A 21,431-nucleotide genomic window follows, 5' to 3' on the forward strand; every position below is an offset into this window, starting at 1 on the left:
AAGATCTGCTAGAATATACATCTATATGTATGTATGTATATGATGTACCATATACATCTCTTTATGATGACCATTACAAACGCAATAGCTCAGGCTCAAGCTTATGCTAAATGCTGGAGAACTGAACCAAGGGATGAAAGAAATTATGAAACAAATAAAAGGCTAAATTGCATCCCTTTTATTTACAGCCATTTAGAAAATAAAGCTCATTTATTATTCACAGGTGTGTTCAGCTTGTCTACAAAGCTCTCATTGGTCCGTTGTAAGTGCGAAGATTGTCACTGGTCAGCACGGTTTGATTAAAAAGCAACAAGGTCAGTCCTTTGCTCGGTACTGTCTGATGAGCCTTCGTCTTTGCGAGGTCTTCCTCAGCAGGTGCCTGAAGTCGTACGGGTTGTTGTCGGTGCGAGTGGCGGCAGACGGCGTTCCGGGAACCGACTGACTGCGGATGACACAAAAACACACGTTTGGAACCGTTAATCTGAAAACACACAAGACGGCGAATAGATGAAGTCATGAACAGCGATATGTGGGGAAATACCGTACGTACTCTATTACAAATCTCCATTTAACACAGAAATTTAAAATGTATTCCATGATAAAAAAGCTCCAACTGGGAAAATTCCCACTTCCCTTAAACACAACGTGAGCACGGAATTAGTTTCTTTTTTGGGCTCAACTGACGTACAGAGAGCAGTGTTCTTTTTATTGTTTTTATTTTGGTTGAGAAAGGTTTTAAAAAAAAAAAAAAAAAAAAAAAAAAAGGCAAAGCCTTAACAGACGTGAGCGTAGCTGCGGGCCTCCTCGCTGCGACGACTCTGCCGTAATTAGCTCGGCTCCCATCGCTCGCAGCCAGACGACGGCATCGAACGCGCGCGCCATCTGCAAACCCATTTGAGAGGCGGCCTCGGGGATGTTGTTTTGTTTGAAGTAGAATCCCCGCATAGACAAGTTAATTTTTACAAAGTGTTTTTTTTTATGATGAGAGATGATGTTTACCGGCAGAAGCTACCAGTGATGATTTTTTGTTTTTTTTTAATGACACCGAACTCCCAGGCTTCTTTCGCTCAGTGTTGCCAACTTTTGCAGAGCCGAGGCACATATTAAGATTTGAAAAACGTCACGGCGCACTACCAAAGATGAAAAACTCACATACAGTGAACCTCTGCACTCATTTTTTATTTTCATTTTTTTGTTCTTTTCCACAGAGCAAAAAGCATTCATGCGTGTGTATAACTTCAATGCTCTGTTTGTATGTGTTGCTGCTCCATGTGTGTTAAAAGTGGCAATTGTTTGCATATGTAGAAATACCCTCACATCTATGCTAATTTGTGTTAGCCCGTCAATGGCGTTTCACATTATATGTCAGCGTTAAGGTAGCTGATTTTGTTCGACGAAATGTTATGGTTTGGTTGAACATTTTGGTGTTGAACCAAGAATATTATGGGCAATACCTGGCGTGTTTGGCAGGTTTGGACTCTGGCTTGTATTCTTCTGGCTGTCTGTTCTCCGCAGGTTCTGGTCTCCGGTCCTCGGACAACCTGTGCCGGACGCTGCTTTGAGATGAAGTCCCCTCGGAGGCCGAAGCGGGCGCGCATCTGCTGTTGGGCAAAGCCTGGTAGTAGTGCTGGTCCACGTCCACTAGTTTACCTGGACTACAAGGACGGCCGAGTAAGGGTTGAGCTCAAAATGTAGTCCAAGCGGCATTTGCAGTTCACAGGTGGTCTCCATGCTACACAACTGTGAAGTAGTTCTCAGAAACAATTACATTTTCACTGCCCCGCTCTCTCACATTCATGAACATTCTCTTATTGTGAACGCATGAAGTGCACTTTCTGACCTCCACGTGACCGCCGCATTTGCCACACTGAGATCAATGACTTTCACACGGCGAGCGTTGATATTCCAATCAGCCTCAAGGACACGGTTTTTATTCCTTCTTTTAAATTACACGTCAGCTTGATGATGACGACAATGACGATTATGCCTTTCTTTGTCTCCGTTGTAAATCATCACATCCTTCCTCGTGATTGACAGAGGACTCCAAACATGAAGAAGACTTAATCACAGACCGATTCGCCAACAAAGTCTCGATTGCCAGCATCATTAGGATACTTTTTATATATTTATCATGTTTTTTTTTTTTTTTTGACTGAAGGTTCCTCCCCAAGTGGTTCAACAAAGTCCACAAGATTACTTTTCGTAACCGGAACTTGGTCCACAGACTACAGCGTGTTCTGACTTGCGTTCAAACGTCGTATAAACTGGACACTGTTGAAAATCGAGGATCCCCTTGTACATTATGTTAGTGCTGATGTCCAGAAGCTTTTCCTGTTGACAGCTAATGATTTGTACTAAATAATTGTGTTGACTGCACAGAAATGTCTCCAAATTTATTTCTGGTGTTCCACAGGGCTGTGTTTTGAGTCCCCTCTTACCGCCACTTTTCACTCAAATACCTTTTCACACAACATACACTAAGTTTGGAGACGAAATGACAATTACAGATCTGATTCCTTGGGGCACAGACGCACTCCTTGACCACCTTCTCTTAATCCTCCCGCCTCAGCCAATGTCTCCTTATGGCCTCTCTTCTTTCCTAATGGCGCATGTAAAATGTTCCCGTCTATTGCATGATTACTAACCCTGAGCCCCTTTTGTGTTCACTCAGCTGTATAATGTGAACCTGTGCTCACAAACTACCCTCTCCCAGTACCTCAATGTCCTGCATCCAAGGCCATCTTTTTCTTTCTGACATAAAATGCCATTGAAACTGTCCAGCGTATAGACACGACATGAGAAGTTGCTCATAAATATTACCCCGCGCGTCATTAAGTAGCTTCACGACACGATGCTGGTTAAGAGGATGTTAAATGCACTTACTCTTCTTTCCTGGGCTTGCGTTTGTCATCCTGGACGGAACGCTGAGAGGAAGAGATAGCAGGTCAGCCGTCATCGTCTCCAGCATAAACGAGCGCTATGTACACGCTAGTTCAATGCAAACCTTTATTCTGCTCGCACTATAAAACTGAGCAACGAGTGGAGGAAATATAATGAGCTAAGCTCCACCATGAAGGGAACATGCTGCTATTTTTAGCCGAAAAACATTTTCCTTCCAAGTCCTTAAGCTACTTTATTCTAATTTCATGAATCATCACTCTATCTTCGTTTATTGTTCACACCCCGCTATAGCTCAGATTTTTTTAATTTTATTTTTTTGTGTATTCTGTCTATATTGCAGATTTTCACCTATGGATGTTTTTTTTAAATATAGTTTAAGCCTTAAAATACCCATCCCGCATTCTTTTGAAGACATTTATTTAAACGTATTAAAATATACTTTGAAAATACACTGTAAACTTATTTGAACATAAAATAAACTGCAAGCATAAAAAGTATGGAAAATACATTAAAAAGTACAGAAAATACATAATAATGGAATAAAAAATAAGAAACACACTGCAATCACATTGAACCTTATTTAAACACACACAATAAACGGATTACAACACAAAAAGCTTATATTTCTAATTTGATACACAGCGGGCCCGCGATATAGAACAGAATAACTGTAGCGTTTGACAGCAATAATAATGGGAAAACTGAGCATCTTTGATGCCACTCACATGGATCAATGTGTAGTAGGTGGAGTCCTCGGGGGTGTTGAGGGTCTTTGGCTGCAGGGTGCGGCGGGGGGGCCGCGACAATCTCTTGTCGGCTGAAGGGGGGACACACAAAGACGCTTGACGAAAAAGCCACAATTTTGTGTTGTCAATATGCCAACGTGTTAGCGAGGAAACGAGTGATACAGTTTCATAATGACATTACTAAAAAATATGCTAGTCTGCTATTACAGAAAAACTGCAAATGCGCTGCAAAATACGGCCGAGCGGCTCAGCGTGCGGTTGACCCGGGGGCGACCTTTGTCTCATCGAGCTGACCTCCATCCGCACGGCAGTTTAACCTCCAGGCCTCGCCAACATTTTATATTTTCCAAGAGACGGTTGACACACTAAACGTGAGCGGCAGTGGTGGGAAGTAACCAAGCACCAATACTTCATTCCTGTACTTATTTCCATTTTCTCAGGTATCTGTACTTTGTTGTGCCAAGTTATCAAAATGAGTATAGTACTGTATATTGTGATGTTTATGGGGAAAATCTGGCTGCTTGGTTGTCACAATTTACGCCTAAAAATATGGTTAAAATGTAAACATCTTAACTGAATACCCAGTATATTTTACAGCATAAAAATGTTAAATTTCCCCCCAAAAATAAATGTTTACTAAAAATATAAAATAATGTATACTATGTTTACTATGTGCGTGTGTGTGTGTGTATATACACACACACACACACACACACACACACATGGCACACATACAACGCACTATTGGTTACATGAACACACACGACAAGAATTAACATATTCCTGCAATAATTCAACATCGCATGACGCCATGCATCCTGGGAACGCCGTCGCTTCATAAGATTTTTTTATGGCCACTGGATATTTTCTTTTCTTTAACAGTCATCGATAGATTCTACAGAGAAATATGATTCTTTTAACATATTTGCACTGTAAAATGTGCGTATGGACGGTTAAGTCATTTAAAAAACATTAGTGTAAATGTAAAATGGATTTTACAGCGTTTCGTTACGTTTACCTCAGTACAGAAGTTGAATGAGTATTTCTATATTTCCGCAAGTATCTGTAGTTGTACTTAAGTGCAGAGTGTGAATACTTTTGCCACCAGGACGGTTTTTGAGCATCCGGTGTCAATTTGCGGCGTGACGTCGTTCACTGTGATGAATCATTTTTGTCAGCGCTGATTGACGGCCGCTACATTCTCGCGCTTGTGCAATGACATGACATCGACCTTCCCGCGCTACTTCTTATTAACAGGTTTACGCGAGAAGGAACATTTAAATAAAAGTCAGGTGGAAAGTTTACAATATGATTGAAAAGGTCATTTTGTATTGCTGCAACAATTCCACACCGCCGCTAATTAATTCCCCACCGTAATTGTCACACAACGCGATTAAGCTTTGACGACCTTTCCCACGACGGCCTCGTTTATTGCGCAATGATGATGGAGTGGATTATTACGGGCATGAATATGAACCCGGGGAAATAACGCGCAGAAGTTTACAGGAAACCTCGGGCCAGGGGAAAGTCAGGAAAGGGCAAGTAGAGGAAGCATGCTGGAAATGAAAATAACGCAATATGATAGCATAACACTCCGTTTAGAACGTATTGAAAATCCTAATTTCTCGTGGATTAGCCAAATTAGATTGAGTTCAAGAGAAGTATTTGACGAGGAAATGTATGAATCACATGCATATTAATTCAGGGTATCAGAGAATATATGCCCTTGAGTATTGTTGTCTGCTCTGTTTGTACGTGTTGATGCTCCGTGTGTGGTAAAGTAGCAGTTGATTGAAGGTTTTATAACCGTAACATCGATGCTAATTTCCGTTAGTACATCCTAAAGTTAGCATTTAGCTAGCAGACTTTTGTCATATGAATGACTGTATATGGTATGGTTTAAATATACTGTAGAATGTTCAATTAACCTTTGTTGTGATTTCCGTATGTGTTGCTGCTCCACGTGTATGAAAGTAGCAGTTGTTTGAAGCTTTACAATTACCATCACATTGATGCTAATTTCTGTTAGCCCATCCATGCAGTTTCGCATTCAGCTAGCAGACTTCCATCAGATAAAATGGGAAGGTTTCCTTGAACAGCTGGTGGTTAAATATGCAATGTTTAAGTGTCTGTTTAATTCTCTGTGTGTACAGTATGCGTTGCTGCTCCATGTGTGTTAAAGTAGCAATTGTTGGAAGGTTTATGATTAACATAGCATCGGTGCTAATTTTGGAATCTAATCTAGTCTCTGTTAGCATTTAGCTAGCAGACTTTAGTTAGATGAAATGATATGGTTTGGTTGATATGCCGGTGTTTAATTCTCTTTAATTTTCTGCGTCTTGTTTTTGAGAAAACGTAAACTAGGCGCTACAAAGAGCTTGACGCAAGCACACTTTGCTTCCTATTAGGACAACTGTGAGAGTGACTTGGTTCCTTCAAGTGATGTTTACATGGTAGTCTCTCATTTAGAAGTTATTTTGTATAAACAAGGCCTCACTGTAACTGCTTATTGTACAAGCTACAATCCTAAAAATTGCATAATGTCCCACATGGAAGTGTATATTGAGAATTGCCTAGCTGACGATTCCTCCAATAAAAACGACTTCTGAAATAATGCGGTGCTATCTAGTCGAATTGAAATGTAAGAATGACTCACAGATCACTTCCAAACACGTCAGCCTCCCATGATTAGAGAGACAGAGAGAAAAGACAGTCGAGGCAATCACAGGTCGTTAGCGGCCTGTGAGCGTCTGAGGTGAACTTTGCGTTTGTTTCCTGTGGCTGGACACCGCTCACCTTCCCCAAAAGCAATTACTTATTTTGATGACAAACGGGATAGAGAAGCGCTTGCTCCCTGCGGGCGCTCCACTTGACTTTCATCGGCTCCCCGATCTAATCAAACGTCACGAGACCGCCGCGCAGATAACACCTCGTTCCTCGCCGCAAAAGGCGGAAATAAAGGCTTCCACTCGCCGCTGGATCGCGAGCGCAATCTAAACATTTGCAAATCGAATCACACCACTTCAGCAGGAAATGACCGGGAAAGATGGATGAGCTCGAAAAGGAACAGAAAAGGTTTCTTCTGTTTTTACAAATATTGTTGAAGTCTCAAAATGGAAAGATCCATCTTTCCATCCATCCATCCATCCATCCATTTTCTGAGCCGCTTCTCCTCACTAGGGTCGCGGGCGCGCTGGAGCCTATCCCAGCTGTCATTGGGCAGGAGGCGGGGTACACCCTGAACTGGTTGCCAGCCAATCGCAGGGCACATACAAACAAACAACCATCCGCACTCACATTCACACCTACGGGCAATTTAGAGTCTCCAATTAATGCATGTTTTGGGGATGTGGGAAGAAACAGGAGCGCCCGGAGAAAACCCCCGCAGGCACGGGGAGAACATGCAAACTCCACACAGGCGGGGCCGGGGATTGAACCCGGGTCCTCAGAACTGTGAGGCTGACGCGCTAACCAGTCGGCCACCGTGCCGCCAAAAGAACATGAACTCAACTCCCCGTCAGGGATTGGAACCCTGATTTTCTGCGTGACAGGCAGAGATACTGTCCACTATAGGACAGTATGTGTCAAGGACACAACCCACGGCTTCCACTCCGAAAAGATGTTCAATTTAACAAAATATTAAATTATTTCCGACTCAAGAAAGTTTTTTTAGGCCAGCTTGGTCGAATTTAAGACCTTACAATAACAGAACGACCAAAATATTATTCTATTCTATTAGGCCTCGCTCCGACATAATTATTGATTTCATCTGCTATGTTAAAATGCAAAACAAAACGTGTCAAAATGTATATATTTAAGTATGAACTGCCATCCCTATGTGTAGCAAGGCCTCCATTTTAGAAAATCAAATTGAAGCCAATTTTTTCCCCAAAAGGATTTTGGAGTGATGATGTGAAAAAATGCTGCACCCTGTTAGACAGAAGAACAAATTCTTCATCTACACTACTGACAAAACATTTGGGATGTTGGAATTTTGGGGGAAATTTCACAAGGAACCTGAAATGCACTCAAACCTTTCCAGGTGAACTCAAGTTGACCTGTTCTAAACTTCTGAATGTCAGAATGTCCAACTGTTGAATGTTTCAGTACTTTTTACACAAATTACTCTTAGATAACAAGAAGCTGAAGGGCAAAATTCACATGAATGGAGCGATCAACGTCCTACTCAATAAAATGTCATAAACTACCAAACATTGTGCATTCAATAAAGATGATTCTGTGTGGTTGTTATTGTTGTCATGGTGTGCGCGTTGGCCACAAATCACGCTTACGCGATTTTTGCATCTGGGGAGCGAAGCCGTTGATGGCTTTCTCCTTGACAAACATGCCGTTCCTCTCCGGGTTCGACTGATGGGCCTGGAAAATCTCCGTCAACTTCTGCTGCAGGGCCACAAAGTTGTGAGAGGTCTCGGCGATCTGCGGAGGACAGAGAGTCGTGCGTGAGTACGTTGGAGAAGGGCGGCCATTCTTTCCGAGGGCCGGATTTATTCGAGGTTACCGCACACAAACACGGGCGCGGTAGCTGATTTGTTGTCTTGAAATAGCCCGTCTTAAAGGCACGTGCAAAAGACCGCGCTTATTGTGCTGCGGAGGTGGCATTGGCAAAATGAGAAGCCACAGCCAGAATGGCTCTTTTCCGTTCGTATAAACATTTTCAAAAATGAACGAGACAATGTCTATTCAGCAGTACAAAGTTGGAGCTGAGGGGCTTACTTGGAGCTAGTCACATGCAAATCTCCATTCAGCTCGGCCATTCCGTGCATCTGAATCATTTCAGCGCAGTTTTTCGGGTTTGCTGTCCCACGATTTAAATGCAATGTTGCATAGGATGGGCACATACCGCACATTCAATTCCTAAGCACTCGTGTCAAGTTCAATGAAACAAAACACGGTGGCGTGAATGATTTCTTTTCCATAACTCAGTATTATGTTGGTTTGCCTCTTCCACTAACACTTCCACTTCCATCACTTCAAACTTCATTTTGCACTTGCAAATTTTCAAAGGCGTGAACCATCAAGTGAAAACGGTCGCCATCATTTTTACACCTGTTGCCAATAGACAACTTCATAATATTTGTAAACAGGCACCAGGATACTTCCGGCTGGCCAAAAACGATGAACTGAAACGACGACGACAAAAAAACGGTTGTGTTTGGGGCTGCACCACCAGATGCATCCCCAAAGGTTTAAGATTTTCTGCATTAGCTTTAAAAAAAAAAAAAAAAAGAGTGAATCAATCATTAGAACTGGTGGGTGAGGAGGACACATCGAGTGGATGTCATAAAAAGTTGTGCGGACAAGATCACAAGTAGTCACACTTAAAGAGATTGACTGGGAACCAGGTTTTGTGGAAGGTATTTTGTCACCGATTGTGGTTACGTCTTTGAGTATGTTATCCTGCTCGTCGATGACTGCAAGCTATCCATTTCAAAGTCAAAAGAGCAGACTGGTGCCATTAATTCGAGCAACAGAAAATAGAAAAAGGCTAAACTCATCATTCAAGCCAGTTACCCGGTTTTCGCAATTGCGCTATTTTTGGTACTTGAGTGTTTTTAGGTGACCTGTATGGAGAAGCTCTCGAGCTGCTCGGCTTCCTCCTGCGCCGCCTGCTTGCTGGCCTTCATCTTCTTGCGCTGCTCGTAGCCTCTGAAGTTACTTTGGATCTTCAGCGCAGCCTCTTCTTCCTCCCGTTTCTCATCTTCACATTCCAGCACAACGTCAGAGGCGTCCGCCGCCGCCTCTGCCAATTCGAGCTCCACATCGTTTGGAGATAAAAGTTCCTCGTTTGTTTCTTCTTCATCCAGCACTTCTCGATCCTCGTAGGATTCTGGCTCTTCTCTGAGTTCTCGTGTCCTCCTGCCAGGGATCTTCCCTTCCTCTTCAAGTCGTTTGCATTCCTTGTGGCCCCTCAACTTACTCTGAAGGACCACGGCTTCTTTGGTCTCCTCCGGGTCGCCACTGTCCTGCTCCATGTCGTCTTCCTCTGAAGCTTCCTGCTCATTTGGGTCGTTCAGGTTTCTTTTGGCGTCCTCCCGGAGCCTCCTCCTCTCGTCGTCCCCTCGGAAGTTACTCCGGAGGACCACGGCAGCTTTGGTTTCCTCCTGCAAATTTGACAAGTCTGCGAAATCTTCAGGCGGGACTTCTTCCCCGGAACCAACCGCCGGCTCATCTACCACGGCGTCGGTGTTCTCTTCGTCTTCTGGCACCTGCGTGTGATCGCTGTCTTCATTCTCCTCTGCTTCGTACGTATCTTCTTCCTCATCCTCGGGGCTCTTCGGCCCTCCTTCTCCTTGTTCTTCTTGTTCACATTCCGCTTCCAACAGTGGCATGGACGGCGGCTGCAGCTCAGCTCCAGCCGTGGTCTTCTTTCTCGCCTTAAACTTCTTCCTATCCTGGTAGCCTCGGAAGTTGCTCTGCAGGATTACGGCAGCCTTGGTTTCCTCTTCTTCGGTTCGGGTTTTGTCGTTGGAAGCTGGAAAATCCTCCTCGGTGGCGTTCTGGTACGGCTCAGGCGGCTTCTCCTGAGTGACGGTCAGAGCTTTTTCTGCTTTCTCCTTCTCCACGGCTTCTCTAAAAATGAGAGATACAACTTAAAGGAGAAATAGTGTGGAAAGGTGACTTTTTAATGGCTTTTAATCCATGCAACGTTAATTAACAGTAAGAAGATGCAGACAGATATAGATATTTTATTCATGCCGTGAGGGAAATTCAATCCTGATCTACTCTAAGCTGCGGTAACAGTCGCTGTTCTCACAGAGCAGAGATAATCCATGCCTACGAGTAATGTTGTATGCTTTGCTTGTATGTGTTGCTGCTCTGCGTGTTAAAGTAGCAGTTGTTTGAACGTTAATAATAACCAAAACATCGACGCTAATTCTCATTAGTATGTCTTCAACATTTTCCATTATATGTTAGCATGAAGCTAGCAGATGTTTGTTTACCAAAATGAAATGGTTTTTTTGAACATTTTGGTGTTTAAATATACGGTATCTGATTGTCTTGTGTTTAATGCGGGACTTTTATAGTCAACTTCAACTGGGAGTGACAAAAGAAATATTTGAGGTAACTGCGCTTTGCCTCTTTTTTGGAGAACCGGATAAGAGAGTGAGACGTGCTAAGGAATGCTTTAAAAATGTGTTCTTATCAGTTTAGATGCGTTTTAATAAGTTTAAGCGCAGGGTGTCAGATTACGCAATTGCGTTTCGCATTCTAGCAGCTGAGAGTCATTGGAATAATCGGCCGATACTCGATGCCTTTTTTCAAGGACTATTTCCCGCCATCAAGGATCATTTAGTCCCGCTAGACCTGCCGACCGACTTGGACACTCTCATCGCTCTCGCCGTAAAAATCGACAAGAGGCTTTTGGATCGCGAGCTGGATGGAGATCGGCGGAGTGCTGCGTCACCGCGCACTTGGAGGACGAGCCTCGGTGACCAGCCAAACCAAGGCAGATCCCCTGTTTCCGGTCTCAACCACTGGCTAGCGTCCTCACGGATGAACCCATGCAACTGGGCAGGTTCCGTCTCTCCCCTGAGGAACGTCAACGCCGGCTGAGGGAAGGGCGGTGCTTCTACTGCGGTCAGTTGGGTCATTCCGTGAGCAACTGTCACGTCAAAGTTGCCGGTAGCAAGGGCACGGGAGAGGTGAGTCTGAATTTCATTAAGGAAGACCCTACACGGGTTCTTCCTAAAATGACACTTTGCTCTCCTGATCAATAAATTCATACACCTGTATTAATTGACTCTGGTTCTGACGCTAACTTATTTAACTCCCTCCTCGTTAGACGTATGCACCTTAGAACCTTTCAAATAAAACGCCACCGCAACACCTATGCTGCAGACGGCAGTTTTATGGGCAAGATCACTCACCGCACCCAAACACTCACATTGACATTTCCTGATTCTCACTCGGAACGCATTAGTTTTCATGTTTTTGACGCCATGAATCATGACCTTATCTTAGGGAACCCATGGTTGAAATTACATAACCTCCACATTGACTGGTCCTCTGGGCAGGTTATGTCATGGGGCAGCAATTGCGCCCAGAACTGTTTCAAGCCGCCATGTGATGTTCAGGGTCATGTTTCTAAGGACAATCCACAGACCCCATCTGGGGATCCTGATTTATCTCAAGTGCCCACCTGTTACCAGGATATTAAAGATGTTTTTTTCCAAGTCCAGGGCCAAATCCCTTCCACCCCACAGACCTTATGACAGTGCTGTTGACTTGCTGCCTGGAACCACACCCCCACGAGGGAGGTTGTTCTCTCTTTCAGGGCCGGAACACAAGACCATGAAGGAGTACGTGGAAGAATCACTGGCAGCCGGGATCATTCGCCCATCGTCATCCCCTGTGGGAGCAGGATTTTTCTTTGTGGACAAAAAGGACAAGACCCTGTGACCCTGTATCGATTACCGGGGTCTCAACGAGATAACTGTAAAAAACAGGTACACTCTTCCCCTCATCTCCACTGCCTTTGAGTTCCTGGAGGGAGCCAAGATTTTCACCAAACTGGACTTCAGAAATGCGTATTATCTTGTCAGGATAAGGGAGGGGGATGAATGGAAAACACCATTCAATACACCAACGGGACATTATGAGTATTTGGTAATGCCTTTTGGACTTACTAACGCGCCAGCTGTTTTCCAAAACCTTGTCAATGATGTCCTGCGTGACATGTTGAATGTTTATGTTTTTGTCTATTTGGACGACATTTTGATATTCTCCCCGGATGAGGAGACTCACATTATTCATGTCCGCTCTGTATTGCAGCGGTTACTGCAGAATCAACTATATGTCAAGGCTGAGAAATGAGAGTTCCACAAGGCGTCCGTTTCTTTTCTGGGTTTCGTCCTGGCTCAAGGTGAAGTCAAAATGGACCCTTGCAAAGTCGATGCCGTTATTAATTGGCCTACTCCCACGTCACGCAAAGATGTACAAAGGTTCTTAGGGTTCGCAAACTTCTACAGAAAATTCATCAGAAATTTCAGTTCTATAGCCTCTCCTTTTCTTACCTCACCACACAGACCTTTTGTATGGAACCCGCTTTGTCAGGCAGCTTTTCAAAAAGTTAAATCGAGCTTTACCTCCGCTCCCATCCTTACTTTGCCAGATCTCAAACAGCAGTTTGTGGTAGACGTCGATGCGTCTGATGCCGGAATAGGAGCAGTGCTCTCCCAGAAATCTCTCAAGGATGATAAATTACATCCTTGTGCTTTTCTCTCCAAAAAACTGACCCCAGCTGAGAAAGATTATGACATTGGTGACCGTGAACTGCTGGCAGTGAAGGTAGCTTTGATGGAGTGGAGGCACTGGCTAGAGGGGGCACAGACTCCGTTTTTAGTATGGACAGATCACAAGAACCTTGAGTATATTAAAACTGCTAAAAGATTAAATGCTAGGCAGGCTAGATGGGCGCTCTTCTTCACTAGATTTAATTTCATGTTATCCTACCGACCTGGTTCTAAAAATGGTAAGCCAGATGCTTTGTCACGTATTTTCTGCGAAGAGAATTCTTTGTCCGACCCTAAGACTATTTTGCCCAAGTCATGTTTCATTTCCGCTTTTGTTTGGGACATTGAAACTGGGGCTCTGAAAAACACTCTTAGCCCTGAAGATTGCCCTGAAAACAGGCTTTATGTGGTTCCGACCTTAAGGGGAAGAGTCATCCACTGGGCTCACACGAACCGAACTGTATGTCACCCAGGCATTGCCAAGACTCAATCAGTGGTCGAACAGCGCTTTTGGTGGCCTAATGTTAGGAGGGATGTTATCGATTACGTCAACTCTTGCCAGGTATGTGCTGCTAACAAATCCTCTCGTCAACGTCCTTCTGGGGAGTTACGACCCCTGCCAATACCACAACGTCCTTGGTCAGACATTTCCGTAGACTTTATGACAGGATTACCGGCCTCGAAAAGTAACACCAGAATTCTCACCGTAGTTGACAGGTTCTCTAAAATGGCTCACTTCATTGCACTCCCGAAACTCCCCTCAGCTAAAGATACTGCAGAGTTAATGATCAATCAGGTATTCAAATTCCATGGTTTCCCCAAGAATGTGGTGTCTGATAGGGGTCCCCAATTCATTTCTCAATTTTGGAAGGAGTTTTGCAATCTCATAGGTGTTACCGTCAGTCTGTTATCTGGGTTGCACCCTGAAACCAACGGCCAAACCGAGAGGCTGAACCAGGACCTGGAGACTGAGCTCCGATGTCTCGCTTCACAGGAGCCGCGATCCTGGTCTCAGAAACTGGTTTGGGTCGAATTCTCCCACAATTCCCTCCCCTCTGCATCCACTGGTCTATCGCCTTTTCACGTTGTGCATGGTTACCAACCATCTCTGTTTCCTGCCTTAGCCCCAGAGTCCACAGTTGCAGCGGCATTGACCTTGGTGAGACGCTGCAGGAGGACCTGGGAGCGAGCCCGACAGATGCTGCTGCGCCAGGGGCGGTCCTACAAAGCCACTGCTGACCGTCGGAGGACACCGGCCCTGAACTACAAAGTGGGTCAGCGAGTTTGGCTCTCGACCAAACATATTCCACTCCGGGTGGAGTCCAAGAAGCTCGCTCCCAGGTTCGTTGGGCCCTTCCCCATCACAAATATCATCAACCCTGTCACCGTGAAGCTGAGGCTCCCAAGGTCAATGCGGGTCCACCCTGCTTTTCACGTCAGCCTACTCAAACCAGCCCGGGAGTCCCCTCTGCATTTTTGGCTCCTATCCTCTGTTCCGTTCATGACTGGATAAGCGCTACCGAAAATGTAAAGACCGAGCACAGCTTGCTCCTCACACCGTTTTCTTTTGAAACGCTTCCTGTCCTTGTGCCCTCGGTAGTGCGCCTGAATCTTGCAGGCCGCTCTGTGCTTCTCCTCCACCAACTCCTTGTACTTCTTCTTTGCAAGAAAGCCCCTGCAGACTGACAAAGACAACGCATCATTCCACTCACAACCTCGGTGTCATCTCGACGGCGACCGTCCTTGTCGTGGCTCTTACCAGCTTGAAACTGGACGACGAAGGCTTCCCGCTTCTTGTTCTTGTCCTCGCCGACACTCTTTCGCACTTTATAGCCTCTGTAAGCTGGGCGTGGAAGCAAAAGAATGACACAGCAGGGATAATGGGGTGGCACTCATCAACATTTCCCACCAGACTCACCGGACTGCAGCACAAGAGCGCTTTGTTCTCGCGCCTTCAGCAGCCTACGGTAACGTCGGGAGCCCAGCCAACCTCGGACACAAGCCTGCAGAAGCACGATGCGCTGCGTGGCCTGCTGCACCATCAGATTCAGATGTTCCACGTGATAGTACTTGAGGAAAACCTGCATGGCAAACAAAACTCACTCCGTGCGGTTTGCGAATGTTTTCATTTTCTATTTGTGGGTTTGTGCTTATTGTGTTTATTTGTGTGCACCAGTGACTTTTTTTTCCCCACTTCATTCGAGCGGCAGCGCTTCTGAAGCTCGCTCGAAACTGAAATATTCGCTAGCAACACAAAGTAAAAGACTTGACCAAGTGAAGGCTCATAAGAGAAGTTTTATACCATACATATACATACTGTGTTGAAGTGTCAGGTGTCAAAAACTGTCCAGCTTCAACGTGTTGGCATTTTTTCCCCCACATAATTGGCTTGACAAGCATTCACCACTTAATCTTTATCTTCTACTCAAAAGCTTTGCTTTTTTAAAATCCAAAGAAATGCAATGTCACTATCTACAGAGATCTGTTAGTCATTCCAGTCGCTTAGAAACCTGAATTTCACAGACAAGCCGGGCGAAGAAAAACAAATATATTTGTTGGTAGCAGTACACGGTCAGAAGAAGCAGTGAAGGAGTTGATCTCGCTTCCCACCTTTGTCTTCCCCATGGCCCAGTTCTCCAGCTTGGCTTTCTCCAGGATAATAGCGCACGTCTCAGGAGTCACCGCGGGCTCCTCGTCAGCGTGGAACGCCACAATGTGATACCTGAAACAACCGATCGTCATCGGTCGGACGCCGATGTGCACAAAAATCTGTCTGAGAATCGACATCACCTCTTGAGGAAATTGGCAAACGGGACGCGGTGCGAGTAGCCCTGCCGGCGGATCTTAGCCGTCTCTAGGATTCCCGTGTAGCGCAGCTGGACTAGAACCTTCTCCCGGTCGAACTTGTTGGGTTGCCTGTCGTTGTTGGGTTTGATGCATCGCACGAAGTGGGGCTGCCCCGACACCATCTTGGACAGCAGATCCATCAGGGAGTACTACAAGGAGCGTAAAGGAAGACTTTTCAATCGAGTTCTTGATTTGATGGTGTGGCCTCGTTGGGTTTTGGCCACTTTCAGCTTGAAAGCGGCCACTTTTGTGAACAAAAATGGCCAACATAGAGCCCAGAAGGTTAATAATGTCCTAAAGCGAGTGACTAAGAATCCTCTTACTCTGAAGTAGGCCGCCACTGTCTGCGTTCTCATGTTGGTGGTTTCTCGAGGATGGTACGGCGTGTCTGCGTCAACAGGCTAGAGAAAAAACATTTGTCACAAACAGCCACAAATGATGCATTTATTTTTTATTTTTTTGCAGACGGACTCAGTATTTTGGATTTAATATGAAATGAGCGCACTGAGCTAATGCTATAGCATTATCAAGCGTTTCTCTCACAGCATACAGTGAACCCCCATTTATTGTTATCGGATACATTCCACACACACAAACACACACACACCTACACACATAGACACAAGAGGTGAAAATATCCAATATAAATCCATCCATCCATCCATTTTCTGAGCCGCTTATCCTCACAAGGGTCGCGGGAGTGCTGGAGCCAATCCCAGCAATCATCGGGCAGGAGGCGGGGTACACCCTGAACTGGATGCCAGCCAATCGCAGGGCAAACATATAAACAAACAACCATTTGCACTCACATTCACACCTACGGGCAATTTAGAGTGTTCAATGAACCTACCATACATGTTTTTGAGATGTGGGAGGAAACCGGAGTGCCCGGAGAAGACCCACGCAGGCACGCGGAGAACATGCAAACTCCACACAGGCGGGGCCGGGGATTGAACCCCGTCTGTGAGGCAGACGCTCTAACCAGTCGTCCACCGTGCCGCTCCAATATAAATGTACCATATAAATTTTTTTTAGTTTACACCCAACATGCTTTAAACTTATTCTAACTTTGTAAAACACATTTTTAAAGTATTCCTTCATGCCCGTTCTCACGTTTGCTCGCACCGTTCTCCAAATGAAAGTGTGCTTACGTCAGGCTGTTTATTTTTCACTTCCAGCTGATGTCGACTGTAAAACTAACACAAAATGAAAAGAGAATTAAACATTATTTAGACACGAAAATTTTCAACCCAACCATATCATTGTCCAACAAAAGTATTCTAGCTTAATGCTAACATATGATGCAAAATGTCATAGACAGGCTACCAGAAATTAGCATCAATGTTACGGTCATACTAAACCTTCGAACAACTGCTTCTTTAACACACATGGAGCAGCAAAACAACCGACAGAGCAGACAACAATACTCACAGGCATTTCGTCTCTCGCTTGTGGGACTACACTGACGTGTGTAATTTTAGTCGTACTTGTGTTTAGACTTTAAAAACCCATAAAAATATCTAGCAGTATTACGGGGGGTTCACTGTATACTATTTTATTGAAATCTTTATTTATAAAAACAACCAATCACCGTTTGATATTGTACTGTGTCAGCGAGAGGCACATCGAGAAAGCTTTTTTTGTCAGCTCTAAATCCCGCGAAGGCTGCAAGACAGATGCAGAAAATGCAGAAAATGCACAACAAAAGAAGCAATTTGCTTTTGTAAATCAAAATAAACTCAACTACAAGCAAGCAAAACATTATTTTGAGTGTGATGTACGGACATTGACGGCTCCTTAATGGCAGAGAATGTTCATTTCAAGGCGCAGAGCAATTTGGAAACAAGAAAGACTTAAATGGAGCAGAGAGAAAGGGTTATAAATAGAAAAAAAGTGAAATGCAATGGTTACCTCAGTGAAAGTAAAGGAACTGTACAAGGTAAGCACTCCCATCTTTACCACAGACATGCAGCAACAGTGGGCGAGGAAGGGGAACAAACAAATCAAATGAGAAGCTTTCACCTTCAGTTTGGAAAAATAAAGCAAATGGCTGGGAAGTGGAAACCCAGAACACCTTGTGTGGTAAGATACGTGGGAGATAATGCAGACTTGAGCGTGTGAGTACCTTGGCGAAGGTGAGGGTGCGCGTGGGGGTGCGCGGGGTGGGGAGCGTGGTGACAGCTTTGCCTTTGGTGTGGGCGAGGTTGCCTGGGAAAAGAACACAACAAAGACGATTAGCAGGGAAACGTCTCATAGACAACATTTGATGGAACTAACCACAGATACAGTACACAACTGTTATGGTTATACACAGTGAAGCCCCACTAAATTGGGCTTCATCGTTCGTGCCCCCCTTATAGTGCGGATTTTTAAACAACTATTTCGTTTTTTTTTTTTGTACGGATTTTTACCTTATACAGGCAAGTCTAAATTTCAGTGTAGTACCACGTTGCCCCACAACAAGCCAGGCAGCACTGGGCGCTACCGAAAAAGATGCAGCGTAATTAACAGCAAGAAGACAAGGCAGAGAAGGCGCCAAACTGGAGTAGAACGTAGAATTACGCTCCAGTAATAGTCGCAGAGAGAATTAAGGCTTGGGAGTATTTTTTATGCTCTGTTATTCTTGCTGCTTGTGTGTGTAAAGCAGTAGTTGTTTGAAGCTTTAAAATAACCACAACATCTGTGCTGATTTCTGATATCCTGTCTATGGTGTTTCTCATTATTTGTTAGCATTAATAGCGGACTTTTGTCAGACAAAATTCCATCGTTTGGTTGAAAAACTTTGGTGTTTGAAGATTAAATGTCTAATTATATTTTGTTGTTTGCTCTCTTTGTATGTGTTGTTGCTCCATGTGTGTTAAATCAGCAGTTGTTCGAAGGGTTATAATTACCAAAACATCTATGCTCATTTACGTGAGCCCATCGATGGAGTTTCACATTATATGTTAGCATTAAGCTACCAGGCTGTGTTTCAATAAAATGTTGTGGTTTAGTGGAACATTTTGGTATTTTCATATACATAGTTACATTTTCTTTTCTTGTATGCTTTGTTTGTATGTGCACCTGCTCTGTGTGCAGAGGTGGTGAGTAAGGAAGTACTTGTACATCAGTAGATTTTCACCTATCTGGACTGTACTTGAGTATTTATATTTCTGGTGACATTTTACTTTTACACCTTACTTTTTAAACACAAGTATCTGTACTTTCTACTCCTTAGATCTTAAAAATGAGTTCATTACTTTTAAAACCTAAAGTTAGCGACGACACGGCGTGAAAACCACAATGCCGAAAAAATGGAAGGAAGCGAGTCAGACTTCGCAGATACGACCCTCCCCTTTGAACTGTGTGCCTACGGCGATGCTAAGCTAGTGGGGGAAAAGTGTTGGCACATTTCATGTAGCTAAGCTAGTGGGGGCAAAGTGTCGGCGCATTCCATGTTTGTGGATGGATGACACTGTCGGAAACCAAAATAAAAAGGATGCCTGCACATCGTGCTGCGTATGGTTGCACACACGTCGTACAATCACAACAGGGGAACTCTGAACTGGGAATAACCTTTCATAGGTAAGAATATTTTTTGGCATCTATGTACGTGTGTGTGTTAAAGTAGCAGTTGTTGCAAGGTTTTAGAATTACTGTAACATCTGTGCTAATTTTGATGCTAATTTTAATGCCCATTTGGTGTTTTTTTGTTTTTCAATATGTTTTCTCTATACAAAAGATTTGCACCTACCATGGGTTGGTATGGAACATATCCCCCAGTGATAAACGGGGCTTCACTGTACAGTATAGATGTATCACGGACTCAAAACCTTCATAAAATGGCCAGTAGGAAAGTAGTAACAGGCATTTTTATGGGTTGTGCAGCATTGACATTCACGTCAGCTTCGATATAAAAATGTTTTGGGATCAATGTTTTGGATATATTTAGGCTTTAGATTCATATCTAAACATTTTTGGTGGAAGGAAATGCAAAAACCGTACTCACCCGTTTTGGTGAGGGGGTGGGTGACAAGTTTGCGAACAAGCTCGTTCTCTGAGGACCTCAGCAGAAGGACAATGTCTGCCGACAGCGTGTCTCGATTCTTGGCAAGGAAACCAGCGGCGTTGTAGATCACCTGACAGTTTAGATCACAGTTGTGAATCTCAAGGCCTAAGGACAGGTGCGGCCCACCATGTTGTTTGATGTGGCCCGACCCGCTAAAGCAAATCAAGGCACCTACTTAATGCTTCTTGCTAAAATATTAAAATTGAAAATCATCTTCACTTTTAAAAACTGTGAATTTCACTTGCCGAGAAACAATAATTCAATTGTGTGGAGCAACACAAGGCACGCAGCTTGGTCCCCATTTGTTTGTTTCATTTTCCATTCATTCATTCTTCATTATGTCATAAGTTACTGAACCCCTTTTAAAATGAATGGTACAATAGTTGAACAAACTAGACTTCTGATTTCAATACTAGTTATCCATCAGTTTGTTGCGTATACTGGATGTAATAATACAATGAGATTAGACATTTTAAACGGCTTCAGTCATAACAGAGTTCAGAGGGAAACCATAACTACCATGTGGCTTGTGCCAAAAATCAATTTGACAGCCATGGTTCACATGAATAAAGTTATTTTACTCTGGGTAAGGTAAAACAACTCAAATCCAGATAAGGAAGATGAAATACCTTTCCAGCATAGTGGTGAATACCAAATCCGAGGTCGATCCGCTTTGGTCTCCAGAAGCTTTTGGTCTTCAGGTTATCTTGAAATTTCTCTAAAAAGACTTCACAGTTATAACTTGATGAAAAACATAGAGGTTTCCAAAACCTGGAGCGGGGGAACCCACCGATGAGCGTCTGATCGGTGGCCTGCGGGAAGCGACTCTCCTCGTCCAGGAGCGACAGCATGCCCATGGGCTTCTGCAGGAACAAGTCCAGCAGCGGCCGGTTGTCCTCGTACTCGATCACGCGAGCGTCCACGTCCTCGTTCAGGTACTCATCCTGCACGCGAGTTGGAGATCTCACTAGTGGGCACGGCGCTCAAATGAGAACAAGCAGTGAGAGTCGGGCTCCTGGGAAATTTCAGACGGAATTCTTATCGTGGATTATTATGGAAAATGGAGTATTTAGTAGCTTGTATTGGACAATTCCCCATTGATGAACGTTAGGAACAGTCTTATGGTCCATTTGTTTCGACATCAAAACGGCTGTATGTATTTGTAAGATTCATGTTGTAAAGTGAGTTTCAAATGATATTAAACTTTCATAATTTGTGGTATAATTATGGTTTAAACTATTAATATAGGTCAGTGATTCACAAAGTGTGATATACATATTATTAGTGGTAAGCCGGCTCCCTCTCGTGATACACCTAAGAATCACTAAATTAAATCTTAAAACTGTGCACAATGATACTATGGCTTTGGCTTTTTTTTTTTTGTTTTTTTTAAATTCCAGAACAATTCAGTTGTTTTTAACTTTTAAGTCCAATAGATTTGCATTTAATATTTTAAAAGGGTTAGTTTTCGAACATTAATTTATGTACAATTTCTGTTTAACTTTTATAATGCAATAGATTTACATTAAATCGTTATTTAACGACTGGTACTTTTTTTTTTCCTTTTCCTATTTTTAAGCACAGTGTTAATGTTCAAACCGTGCATAATGACAGTGACTTACAATAATATTAAAT

General features: G+C 43.8%; 1 protein-coding gene across 12 annotated transcripts in view; it reads right to left on the reverse strand.

Annotated features, from left to right (window-relative positions):
* Positions 1-169: 169 nt before the first annotated feature.
* myo3a (myosin IIIA) overlaps positions 170-21,431 on the reverse strand; it is a 48,960-nt gene continuing 27,698 nt past the window's right edge. For 7 of the 12 annotated variants that reach the window (XM_061665970.1, XM_061665972.1, XM_061665964.1 and 4 more), the window contains 18 exons: positions 20,587-20,740; positions 20,426-20,514; positions 19,737-19,866; positions 17,874-17,956; positions 17,660-17,701; positions 16,900-16,944; positions 16,072-16,149; positions 15,692-15,897; positions 15,512-15,623; positions 14,820-14,982; positions 14,661-14,744; positions 14,460-14,583; positions 9,230-10,238; positions 7,940-8,084; positions 3,627-3,718; positions 2,884-2,924; positions 1,455-1,655; positions 170-442 (listed from right to left, as the gene is read on the reverse strand). In XM_061665970.1, the coding sequence (XP_061521954.1) occupies positions 316-442; positions 1,455-1,655; positions 2,884-2,924; positions 3,627-3,718; positions 7,940-8,084; positions 9,230-10,238; positions 14,460-14,583; positions 14,661-14,744; positions 14,820-14,982; positions 15,512-15,623; positions 15,692-15,897; positions 16,072-16,149; positions 16,900-16,944; positions 17,660-17,701; positions 17,874-17,956; positions 19,737-19,866; positions 20,426-20,514; positions 20,587-20,740 (2,925 nt within the window). In that variant the 3' untranslated portion in view covers positions 170-315. Of the gene's footprint in view, positions 443-1,454; positions 1,656-2,883; positions 2,925-3,626; positions 3,719-7,939; positions 8,085-9,229; positions 10,239-14,459; positions 14,584-14,660; positions 14,745-14,819; positions 14,983-15,178; positions 15,412-15,511; positions 15,624-15,691; positions 15,898-16,071; positions 16,150-16,899; positions 16,945-17,659; positions 17,702-17,873; positions 17,957-19,736; positions 19,867-20,425; positions 20,515-20,586; positions 20,741-21,431 lie in introns of those variants that run through there. The other 5 variants (XM_061665971.1, XM_061665966.1, XM_061665965.1 and 2 more) reach the window with 4 other exon arrangements.

Source organism: Phycodurus eques, chromosome 21 (genome assembly GCF_024500275.1).
Source record: "Phycodurus eques isolate BA_2022a chromosome 21, UOR_Pequ_1.1, whole genome shotgun sequence".
In the NCBI taxonomy this organism is placed as follows: domain Eukaryota; kingdom Metazoa; phylum Chordata; class Actinopteri; order Syngnathiformes; family Syngnathidae; genus Phycodurus; species Phycodurus eques.